Raw genomic sequence first — 13248 nt, forward strand, 5'->3', positions numbered from 1 at the left:
CCCTGCGCAGCTCTTCACCTTTAGCTTTTCCGCTCTCAATCTGTCCCTCGCGTCACCGGTTGCTCACCTGGCACAATGTGTGTACTCTGATTTATGTCACGGGTTGAAGTATATGGGTTTCTATTCAAACATCCCCCCATTTTCTGCTGTCCTCCCTGTAACGCCCCTCACCATCCTTTACATTGTATTGCGTTGCGTTGTGTTGTGTTTGCCGACCTTTATTTCCTGTGTACGCTCTTAACCTCTCATGTCTCCAGCCTGGGCTCCGCTCCCTGTGTTTATCACCGTATCCACCAGCAGTGATTGAGCAAGCATTTCCCCCTCCCTGTGCTCCCTCCTCTCTGCAGGCTGGACTCCCTAACTCAGTCGGTCATGCTGTTGCTGGCCGCTGCCTTCATAGTGGCCTTCGTGCTACTCCTGTACATGGTTTCTCCGCTCATCAGCCCCAAACCTCTGAAACTAGCAGGGGCACATGTGGTGGTGAGTCCCCCCCTCTGTGTTTGTGTACTCTGGTGTATATTCCTTGGACTGTCTAGTTTCTGTACCGTATTCAGATGGGAAGCCTATGGTAGAGGTTTAGATACCTGTTTCACACACCCCTCAGCGCTTTGATGACCTGACCTAGGTGCTGTAAAGGTCATTTGGGTGTGCTCATCTGGAGATAGCCTTACAATAATGTATTATTAATGATGATTATTACCGCAGGGGTTAAATCCACTATAATAGTTCAACTAATTAATAAGTAGCTTAATAAAAAAAAAAAAAAAACCTGCCTTCTTACTGCCCTTAGTACTGTGTTAAAATGTTGCCACATACGCTGTTTACATGTGTAATGCCACTAGAGCTTTTTTGGCCAAACTTGTTCCTGAAGGTGATTGATCCTTACAAAGTTATTGTATGTTCTGTACTTATGTCTTTGTTTACACTTTGTATATGTGTTCATATTAGATACATTTTTTTTTTTAGGTAACGGGTGGATCAAGTGGCATTGGCAAATGTATCGCTATTGAATGCTTCAAACAAGGTGCTTTTATAACGTTGGTTGCTCGGGATGAGGTGAGATTTTAAGGATGTTCTGTGTATTTAAATTGATTGCAGTTTGAAGGGCCGTGTTATGAGAAAATGGAGATAAGAAAAAATAAAAAAACATACGTCTTTGCTGCCTCAGGGATCTTGTCTTCAGATGCAATCAAAGGACTGCTCAAGAAATGTTGAGTATTCCTTTAATCATTTTTAGCACAAATTTTTGACTATAAAACAGTTGTAAAAAAAATTGTCAGCCTTGTTACATTGGGTAAATAAGTGGTAGTTTTTATGTCAACGGTGAAAAGTGAATTTAAAAACTGTTAAATCCAATAATTGGTTAATGGGCCACATTTCTGCATTTCTACATAATAGTTGTGACTTCTCGATTACATAAGGCTTTTGTGATACATATAACTTGTGTTGCAAAAGTATTGCCCCCTTTGCATTTTTCCTGCATTACAACCTGGAATTAAAATGGATTTTTATTTGGATTTCATTTAATAGACATACACAAAATAGTCCAAATTGGTGAAATGAGGAAAATAACTTTAAATAGAACTCTAAAAAATGGGAAAAAAGTTGTGTGTGTGTGTGTGTGTGTGTGTATATATGTATTAACCTCCTTTGCTATGAAGTCGCTAAGTAAGATCTGGTGCAACCAATTACCTTCAGAAGTCGCATAATTAGTTAAATATCCCCAACTTTGAACATCCCACGGAGCAACATTAAATCCATTATCGAGAAATGGAAAGAATATTGCACCATAACAAACCCGGGCCATATGCAAAACTTCACGGGCCAGGCAAGGTGGGTGTTAATCAGGGAACCAACAAAGAGACCAAAGATAACTCTGAAGGAGCTGCAAAGCTCCACAACAAAGATTGGAGTGTCTGTCCATAGGACCACCTCTAAGTTGTCGCTCCACATACTGAAGAGTAAAGCCATTGCTTAAAGAAAAACACCTTTTGTTGCTTGCCAAGCATATGGAAGAGGGTACCCTGGTCCGATGAGACTAAAATTGAGCCTTTTGGGCATCAAGAAAATCACTGGTGCAGACCTAACACCTCTAATCACCCCGAGAACATGTTTTTTCATCGGCAGGGACTGAGAAACTGGTCAGAATTGAAGGAATGATGGATGGAGCTAATTACAGAGAAATTATTGGAGGAAACCTATTTGTCTTCCAGAGACTTGAGGGACAAAGGTCTACCTTTCAGTAGGACAATGACCCTAAGCATACTGCTAAAGCAACACTCGTGTAGTTTAAGGAAAAACATTAAAATGTCTTAGAATGCCCTAGTCAAAGCCCAGACCTTAATCCAATTGCGAATCTGTGGTATGACTTAAAGATTGCTGTTCACCAGAGGAACCTATCCAACTTAAAGGGGCTGGAGGAGTTTTTCCTGCTAGATGGCTAGATGTGCCAAGCTTATAGAGATGAACCCCAAGATACTTGCTTGCAAATAATTGCTGGAAAAAGTGGGTCTACAAAGTATTGTATTGAGACTGTGTATGTGTGTGTGTGTGTGTGGGGGGGTGAATAGTTATACACGCTCAGGTGTTTTTTGTCTTGTTTCACAATAAAAAATATTTTGTATCTTCACAGTGATTCCAGGTTTAATGCAACACAATAGGAAAGATGCCAAGGGGGTGAATACTTTTCCAAGGCACTGTATATTTGCCATAGTGAAAAAAATTACCACATTATAGGCGATCGTACCGTTGGGTAAAGTGCAGTGGTTTACATTCGATAGTTAAAAATGGCAGATGTGCAGACTTTGCGATGTAGCTTGAAATCTAAAACTGATTCACACCTACACAGTTCACTGAGAACTGAATTTCTCTATAACAAGCTTGTTTTATATGTCCCCACTGGTAGCTATTATATATGTAATATTTTTCTAAACTGCAAGCATTTAGTTGTAAAGCATATTAATGCTAGAGGCGGAAGCGTTAATGTTAATAACAAACATGCAGACTGAACTTGCTCTCCAGACAACGCATTAGCCTGAATTGGCTCCCTCAATGGGTATATAAATTTCACACCGTTCTTTAGTAGTCCTAGATTAGGAATGCGAGTACATCCAGTGGCTTGTTTTGAGACTTTCCTGCTCATTATGCTAGATTTATCACATTGGCTGGAATATGACCCCTTTTTAAAAGTCATACAAATCACACATTTCTAGTAGCTCTTTAGCCATGTCATTGTTGATTGTCGGCTTAATTCCCCATTGTTGGCTTCATTGCCCTGAAGTTTTGAATTGCTGTTGATAGCACTGCGCTATCCAATCCAGTGGGAACTCTTTGAGCCCCCCCCCCATAGGGCTTTTCATGTGGAAGGTATTAAAAGAGCAGCCATCCCTGATTTAGATCAGTGATGGAATAACTTTAAATTTATTTCCCTTTTCCAGTTCAAGTATGAAAAGGTATTTCTCAGAAGTAGTTAGTTTCTCCCTTGTTTACTAATCTCTACACCAAGGTGTGCTTTACCGGACAATAGATCATGTTACTATTGTATTAAATGTTGAACCAAGCTGCTAGTAGAAATAGTAGTAGTTTTGTGGTTTAGAAAAAGTTTACTGCCTATTTAACCGGTGTCCTGCATCACATTTTCTTTTTATCATTAATTTATGTGTGATTATTAACCGCTTATCTGCTGTTCATCCTTTAAACGAGTAGCGGATGTGCTGGCTGGGAAGGTAGCAATACTGAATGAGCTGTATAATGTGGCATTGTTGGTACAGTTGTTTCTGGACTTCACCCTGTGTAAATAACAGCTGTATTGAACTCTGATTCGGGGGCTTGATTGACAGCCAAAAAACATTAGTCTAGCAATGCGCAGATATATATACTGTACCTCATTTCAGCATTTGATTAAAATGTTTGCTTACTAATTGCAGAGCAAGTTGGTGCAGGCCAAGAAAGAAATTGAAAAACACGCAATAAATGATAAACAGGTAAGGACACTATTTACACTGTAGTTTCACTGTATCATATTGGTGCTGAGCCTTGTGTTAATGGTGCGAACGAGGGAGATTGATTGCTGTCAATTGTGTCTGTGCGCATTGTATGAATGTCTGGGAGTGTGGTGCAAGTTGAGTTCAAGACATGAAATCGGATAATATGGGCTCTGCTGTCAATCTCAACTTAACGGTTAAAATGTTAAACTAGATACCTATAAAACAATCCCAGTGATTGTAAAACGCAAACTATAGGTAGTTTAGGGGAATTCTGCAGAATTGCCACCGCCACAGGGTGGGGATCTGTTCAAGCAGGTAATCGGTGACCGTAATAGTCGGACCATGGAAGAGGGCAGCTGCAATTAAGCACTTCAATCTTGTTTAGAAGAATACATGTTAAAGTACTCTGAGTACTTTTAAGCATTCTTCAGCAGGCTTATCAGCAACAGTAAACTGTCCACTTAATGAATATACTTTATAATAAATTACATATTGATGACCGCTGCATCAACGCTTTAACATATACACCAACAGGCATAGTAGTACAGAAGTACAGGTCTGCCTTTGGTGATGTTCGGGTCTAGGATGGAAAAAAATTATATTTTAACATTTGTTTCCTTCTCTTTGCAAGGTTGTGCTGTGTATATCAGTTGATGTTTCTAAAGACTACAGACAAGTAGAAAATGTCATAAAGCAGGTGAGAACCAAAGCTTACATACTGGTTCATGATTACACAGTTGCATAGTGACTATATTGTTATATTAATTGAACAGCACACCTGAATCAGCTATTCAGAGTTATGCCAAGTACGGAAACACAAGTTTTAACTAGGGTTCTTATATCTCCCCCTCAAACAATGCAGGGTCTCCTCACATGACCTTGGGTAACTGTCTGGTTCTCTTCTGCTGATGAAGTACATCAGTATGTTAGGGCTTTCAGCAACATATACTGAGGGTGAAGTTTATTTCCAAAGGGTAGATACCTGGAATACATTTCCAGTGGAAGTAGTACAGTCAAGCACAATAAGGCCTTAAAGCTTGAGATGTGCATGAAGATATCCCGAAGAATTAATTAGCAGACATGATTGAGAATGTCAGACCAGGCAGGCCAATTGTTTCTTGTGCAGAAGGCCAGATTTTTTTCTTCTTCTTTTTAACACCACTTTAGATGTCTCAACAAATAACTACAGTTACAATGCATGTCTTCCTGTTATGGTCTATGTGCTTATACTCCTTATTAAGTTGTTGATTTAAGCAGCATTTTGTAAGTGTAGGGTGAGACAACTTAGTACAGGGAATTGATTAGATACAATAAGCTGCATTGGAACTTCATTCATGGTGAGCATTTAAACAAATCGGAGGCAGTTGCACTGCTTGAAAAACAAGTTACGGATGCATTTCATGAAATATGGTTTTTAAATGGTCTATGAAAATATTATCTGGTAACTTTACTTTTTGTACTGTATTCTGTTAAAACCAATGAAAGAAAACCAATTGCAGCTTCTTGGTGTGTTATTTCCTTATTTGGAGGAAAATGCTCCAGTTTGGGAACAGGGTCTAGTCAGTGATATAATTTATTGTCCGTATCGCTCTTCTTTGTAGGCTCAGGAAAAGCTTGGTCCTGTTGACATGTTGGTGAACTGCGCAGGAACAGCAATAGCTGGAAACTTTGAAGAAATAGAAATTGATCGTTTCGCAGTAAGTTTCTAAGCCTGTTTCAAACAAATGTGTTATTAGCAAGTTCAAGCAAATATAACTAAATGGTTTAATACATGGGGAGGAAACAAAGGTTTGGGGAATTTGTATTCGAGTGCTCCATCTCAGGAATGGGAATGCCTTTTTTTCTCTGTGGTGTCTTCATAAAACACTCTACCCTTTTTGAGCTTGAGAGTTTATAAGTCTAACTACAAAACCATATTAATGCCTATTAAGTGTACCTAAAGTGAGGCTGTATCAAGGAACTGCCCTGTACTCTCACGATAAATTGGTACATTAGTGTTCTAATTGTCAATGTTTTGTGCTATTTAAATATGTATATTTAATTAAGACAGGCAAAAACAAAACGAGGAGTATTTGAGAAGAAACACGATTGTTTGTTATTTCAGTGTAAATGAAATAATTAAAACAAAGGGAATAATTCAACAGAAAACTTGAGTGAAAAGTAACTTAGTCTCAGTTAACTGATGGGGATCACATATTTTAAGGTCCCTTAATGATGCATTTGTAATCTCTATTATATTATCTATTTTCATTTATTCTATTTAATTAGCAAACTTGTTTGGGGTTCTGTGTAAAGAAGCTCCCTTTTTGTTTTTGTAAGTTAACCCCTTAATGACAATTGCCGGTTCTGGCACGTCACCGGAAAACAAACGGTTAACGACAATTGACGTGCCAGGACCGTCATGTCTTTAAACGGGTGCAGAAAGCGATCTACTTTCGCTTTCTGGACCCAAACAGCGTTGCTGTAATGCCTCGACCTCGAGGCATTAAGCAACACCACGATCGGCACTAGGGGCCATCTCTGGCCCCTCCCCAGGGCGTCAACATCCGCCCGTTTTAAAAGCGTTTAGGAGGCGATCAACGATCACCTCCTAAACTTAAATGGTGTCGCTGGAATGCCTCGATCAGGAGGCATCCAGCGACACCAAACACTTACCCCAGGATGGACTGTGACCGCTCCGGAGAGCGGTCACAGCTGCCGCTGCCGGTGATCTTCACCATCAGCAAGATGGCCACCGTCCTGAAAAAAAAAATAAAGATGAAAAAGTTCGCTAGATGGTCTCCAGACCCTCTAGAGAACTCTGGCTCCACTTGCAGGTTGAATACAGGTACTGCATTCAACCATGCAAGTCAATGGAGCCCAGCTTTCTAATCACAGTGTGATTAGTAAAAATAAATTAAAAAATAAAATAATAAAAAACAGTAAAATGTTAAAATTTCCCTCTGATGTCACTACCAGGGGAACCTTCAAGTTTGAAAAAAAAGGTAAAAAATAAATATAATATATTTTTGTGAGCAAGTCCTAAAATTAGCACACTAGCTTAAAACAATTCTCGCATGGAGAGAGTTAAAATACTGGCATATTAAATGCCCATGGGGTGTCTACTTAAAAAATGTATGATTTGGGGTAAATTGAATTGGCCGGATTCAACAATGTCCCAATTAACACAGGGGGAAGGATGGCCACACATCTAATTTCCAATTAGAAAAATGCACACGTACCAAATGTGGCCTTTTAGTTCCCCCCAAAAATGACAAACCCATGCATGTGGGGTATCACTGTACTCAGGAGATGTTGCTGAACACATATTGGGGTGTCGTGTGACAGCGGCATATACCAGGAGCTGTAAATTCATACATAAAGTAGGTGTGTGGGGGGAAAAATACACACAAAAGAATACTACTGCAAACTTTGAAAAAATTCTGGTGGTAAAATGTGTGCATACAAAGAGTTAAAATACCAGCATTTAACATACCCTGGGGTGTCTAGTTTTCAAAAATATATGGTTTTGTTGAGCACACTGAAATGGCCCGGCTCAAAGATGTACCAAATAGGGCATGGGCAGTGGATCCCCAAATGCCAAAGTTCAACATTGAAAAATGCGCATGCCCCAAATGTGGCCCTTTTGCCCCCAAACAGCCAGCCAAAATCATTCATGTGAGGTATCGCTGTACTCAGGAGATGTTGCTAAACATATTGGAGTGTTTTATGATGGTGACATATACGAGAACCTTTTAATTCATACCTGAAGTAAAATGTGTGTGAAAAAACAAATGCAAAAAAAATTACTACCATAAAGTTTGACAAAGACTGGTGGTAGATATGGTGCATGGAAAGGGTTAAAATACTAGCATTTGGAATACCCTGGGCTGACTAGTTTTCAAAAATATAGGACTTGATGGGGTAAATTGCATTGGCCGGCTTCAAAGATACCCGAAATGGCACATGGGGGGCATAAAAACATAAAAACATTGGGTATTTCTAAACTCGGGACAAATAGTAGAATCTATTTAGCAGGTTTGTCATTACCTTTTTATAGATGAGTAAAAGAATTTTCAACTAAAAGTTAGTCATTTTTCACCATATTTTTACTATTAAAAAAAAAAGTATAATATGATACAATCAAAACAATGTCATCTAAAGAAAGCCCTTCTTGTCCTGAAAAAAAACAATATATAATGTGTGTGGGTTCAGTAAACGGGAAAGAAGAAAATTACAGCTAAACACGAGCAGCGCAGAAATGTTAAAACGGCAATTGTCACGAAGGGTACAAAAAGTAAAATCGGCCTTTGTCACAAAGGGGTTACATTTTCTACTTGTTTATGTTTATCCATTGTACAGCGCTGAGGAATATGATGGCGCTTTATAAAACGATAACAAAAAAGATACACCTTCCAGTGTGACTGATAACACTCCTTCTAAAGGATTACCCCTTACGCAGAACCTTCCAACGTATCAAGCTCAAGACTCTTGTGTTTATGCAAATGTAATGGAGATCAGGTATCCAGGCCTGCATCTGTTTTGCAGTTTACCTTGAGTGTTATTGGTAGCTGTATTTGGCCCAAAACTGCTATGTATCTTTCTGTCTGCAGAGACTGATGGAGGTTAATTACTTAGGCAGCGTATATCCCAGCAGAGCAGTCATTTCAACCATGAAGGAACGAAGAATGGGGCGTATAGTATTTATCTCCTCGCAAGCTGGACAACTTGGATTATTTGGCTATACAGCTTATTCTCCAACCAAGTTTGCGCTCCGTGGACTGGCAGAAGCTTTGCAAATGGAGGTAGGACTCAATCTGAAGCTGGTTAAAGGTACAGAACTCTATAAAGGTGCCACACCAGCTGAACACACAAAACATAATTTACATTTTCTCAAACACTGCTCAAGGTTGTTTTTTGTTTTTTTGTTTTTTGTTTAGTATTTCTACTGAATATTTAACCCCTTAAGGACAATGGGCGGTCCCAACACCCATTGAAAACCATGCATTTTGATCCCGGGCTTTATCATTAAGGGGTTAAAACATGATACAAGAAAGCCAAGGCTGGTCCTAGACCAAATTGCTTCCCAGGCAAGAATGCTCCAACCCCAAATGCAGGTTCCACATGAGTTAGTCAGTGGGCATCCTTTTTTACCTGTTTTATGCACACATTGTGATTTCTAGAACACTGTGAGAGCCTTTAAAAGAATGGACATTAGGAGAGGAAAGAGGACCATAGGAATTTAGGGCCAAAAAATCATTGGCTTTATTGAGTAGTAGAGTGCCAGGGAAGTTGTGACTTCATCTGCATCAGTTTAACATATATTCCAAGGTTCTGCAACAGCTTGACATAGATAACTTGCAGTGTATCAGTCAGATTTACAAATGCCATGGCGCACTGTTATCCTCTAAGTGCACAAACAATTTTAATCCTTTAAATTCTCTGGTATCCACAGTTTAGATAAATGTGGAGCCAGTAAATGGATCTGATCGGTGTTCTGTATGAGTCTGTCTTGTTAGCTCCCTACTGGAACCACACATTTTATCCTGCTAACAGGAGCCTCACTAGAAATGGTAGGTTTGGCCAGAGAAGCTGATATCCAGCATACGGCTTTACTATAAACTTTATTTACACAGGTTTTGATATAAAGGTACATGTATGATGTCTCGCCTTTTTTATATAATGTTTAGTATGTATTTTTCTCTATATAAATTTGTACAGGTGAAGCCTTATAACATTTACGTGACGGTTGCTTATCCTCCTGATACGGACACACCAGGATTTGCTGAAGAGAACAAATCAAAGGTAATGTTTTTGTGTATGGATGGTTGGAAGTTCAGTTTTAGAAAGATTACGTTTCAGGTAGCACTGTGACATCCATGAAGAAATGGCAAACAAGCAGTTGGTAATATGGGACATGAGAGATCAGGCATTAAAAAAAAAAAACAACAAACCTAGTTGCTATACTACTGGTGTACACAGTTCTGTATTTGGTGAGCAGATGGAGCACCACACGTATGTCTATCTTATACAGTTTTCTTTTATGAATCATTTTTTGTTGGTCTGTTTTTATTTTGAAGCCTTTGGAGACCAAGCTGATTTCAGAATCGTCAAGCCTTTGCCAAGCAGATCAGGTGGCCACAGCGATAGTTAAAGATGCCATAGTAAGTATTTGTGTATTTTACAGAAAACTAACCCAGTTTACCGTTATTATAATTTTATCCTATTGTTACAATTCTTTACTGGGTTGTTACATGGGTTGACATGGCTATTTGTCCTTCCAGGGTTCAGTAAAGTGAAAGTAAAATTCGGGATAGTTTTATGCCTATCCATGCATGTTTAATTCCCCTTACACTATTAACCTTTACCACTTGATGAGACGATTGTTTGTCTACTACCCTATCTGCAATGTAAAAAAACAACAAAAAAGCAGTGTCTGACTTGAAAGCAGCATTTGTTTACTTCCCTGGTGGAATTGTGACTTAAGTCAAAGTTTTCTGCTCATGCGTGCGCACCTATAGACTGTTATTTTTTCTCTTTAGTATTGCATTGTTGTATTTTAATATTGTTGTGGCTTTTTTATAGCAAGGTAATTTCAACAGCTCAATTGGCTCTGATGGTTATATGCTGTCATCTCTGACATGCGGTATGTCTCCGGTCACCACCATCACAGAGGGGCTTCAACAGGTAGGGCACCTTAATGACAAACCACATTATGATTATATGCATGGGCACTGGTTACTGAAAACTCCTGTCCTAAAGGGCAATCGGCTGTCACAATGCTACTTAAAATAGACTCTGTGTCCTTCTGTAGAGGTCATCGCTGACTGAATAGAGGATAATGATATCTCTCTCCAGACAGCAGTCTTGTCACAGATTTGTAACTCTGCCATACGTGTCCAACATTCTATCTATATTGAGAGAAGACTTTTATGGTTGTCACTAGTTAACTGATGTGAATGAAGGGTCAGGTAGAGAGGGTAAATTGTTTTATTTCTCCCTGCTACTGGATTCTGCAATCCATGGGGCCCTGAAACACAAATAACACAATTTCCTTCAAGATATTAGAGGAAAATATGATGTATTGGCTTTGTGCATACAACCTGCATTTTCATTAATCCAAATCACACTGGTTATGCAATAAAGTACACATGTAATGTGAAATAATGTAGAATCAGGCATTTTCTTGCATAGTGAAAAGGGGACAACTCATTCTGTCCATTGCCACTAATACAGGTTTAATTAGGCTTAACTATGTCCACCTTTGTAAGAATAGGGGAAGTGGAATACTTTCTGTATGCCTGGATGTATGCCCATAAAGGCCTCTGTCTCCAGAGGGGTGCATTGTCTTACTCTTGCATGGGTGCTGGTTGGTCTGATTTGCCCCATACATGTAAGAATTCAATGTATTTCCTTAGGCAGCCTAGGTTTCAACCTTTTTTTATGGCGTAAAATTGACAAATTAATTTTAAGGGCCCTTATTTGTGTATGGCTTGTACTTAAAAATACACATTTTGTTATATTAGTTAAATTTAGGTAGAAGCTATATCTTTTGTGTTAGTCTTGTTGTATAAAAACAAACTTAATTGACCCCAGCAAGTATTATATTTTTTTTTCAGGTTGTCACCATGGGCCTTTTCCGCACCATTGCTTTGTTCTACCTAGGAAGTTTTGATAGTATTGTTCGTCGATGCATGATGCAGAAACAAAACTGCCTAAAAGTGGAAAAAACAGACTGATAGCCTTGGGTGCTGAGAACTATTTAAACTGCTTGCAGCTCTGAAAACAAATAACCTAAATGTATAATTTTCCCATCGCCCAGTTACTCTACACTTTCAACATAGCTCTGCATCTGTGAAAAAAAAATGAAGTGAGTGTTTCTATGCAAACTGTACTGATAGCACTTTAAAGTATGATTTTGCGTTGATAAGACAGTAAGTATGGGATAAAAAGATGGATTTGTATACTTTTTTTTTTGTAAATTGTCATTAAAATGCCAATATAAAATTTAAAATACACACTTTAATTGTTTATTTTGAGGTAAACACACGATTTGCATATAAACAAAATATTTTGAGGAGGTGCTCCTCACCTGTGTACTCGCCACTAGTCACTCCGCAGCCCAGTCCATTACCGCTGCCACAAGTACATTATGACAGGGTCCTGTATTATGCAAACATTTCAAGATCTTCCCCATCAGGGAAGGCTTCTTTTTTGTGTGTATTTCCCCCTATTCTGAAAGGGTAATGTTGTCCAAAGATTATAACCAAGGAGAGCTTGAGTCTGATCGAAGTTCCGTATGTAGATGTTATATAGGTATCTTTCAGACAAAGTGGGACTAGCTGGAGACCAAGTCCCCAGCCTGTTCTCTTGTATACCATTAATCCCTCGTCTGATTTCCATTACCAAGGTAAAAAATATGGGTGCTTAAAACTGATTCTTGAAGTAGTAAAGTAGCATCCACAGCATTTTACAAATTGAGTAAATTTATGGTCACATTTCAAGTTCATATCATGTAGTTACCTTTAAAAACTGTGTTCTGGGTATTGATGACTGCTCAGTGCCTGTGCCTATTTCTAAATGTTTTGTATGCTACATTTACACCATAAAAGTAGTTCTGAATTCTTCAGTAACAGAAGAGGTAAACACGATGAAATGTGGAGCATAATTACAGCTCTACACTGAATGAGAGAAAATGTTTTGGAAGGATGCCCAGTAATGCCAAAGGGGCATTCATGCGACAATGTTAAAGCCTTAAAATTTGCGTGCATGTCTTACAGCTGAAGAGGACTATAAATTGTATTCCTAGTTTTATTTATCCAACTGGCATTAAGGGTGTAGTAGTTTAATATTTTGCGTGTGGCATTATAGCGAGTGTTGCATGTAAATCCTGTTAGCTGAACATGCACTCAACTAAATAAAAACTAAGAGTTTATACACTAACTTGCCGTTTTCTAAATTAACTATTTCAGCGCTGTCTGAATGTATTGTGAAAGGCAAAACTAACATGGCTGTGCAATACTTACAGTATAGTAAAGGAATGCTTTAATGTATAAACCAATTTTGATTTGCCTGCTGAATGCTGTTAATGTACTGGATTTGTTTTGAGTCACAAGACCCTCGACACACAACCTTGTCTGTCTAGTTAGTGCATCGGTGGAAGATATAAATTATACCTGTTATATGCTCTTATTTAAAGCAAATTATATACTACAATAACATTTTAAGTTGGAGTTTTTACTAGGGTCAGAACGAATACAGAAAATTGGAAATGGCTATAGCT

General features: G+C 38.7%; 1 protein-coding gene across 1 annotated transcript; it reads left to right on the forward strand.

The window, feature by feature from the left end:
* Window positions 1-372: 372 nt before the first annotated feature.
* KDSR (3-ketodihydrosphingosine reductase) lies at window positions 373-11704 on the forward strand. The gene is made up of 10 exons (XM_089482346.1): window positions 373-480; window positions 967-1056; window positions 3927-3983; window positions 4618-4683; window positions 5588-5683; window positions 8579-8770; window positions 9687-9770; window positions 10046-10129; window positions 10551-10652; window positions 11585-11704. Exons 1-10 carry the CDS (start codon window positions 373-375, stop codon window positions 11702-11704), a joined length of 999 nt encoding a protein of 332 aa, XP_089338472.1.
* Window positions 11705-13248: the final 1544 nt, after the last annotated feature.

This window comes from Sceloporus occidentalis, unplaced genomic scaffold, assembly GCF_023333645.1.
Source record: "Sceloporus occidentalis isolate IW3139 unplaced genomic scaffold, rSceOcc1.0.p SCAF_18, whole genome shotgun sequence".
NCBI lineage: Eukaryota > Metazoa > Chordata > Lepidosauria > Squamata > Phrynosomatidae > Sceloporus > Sceloporus occidentalis.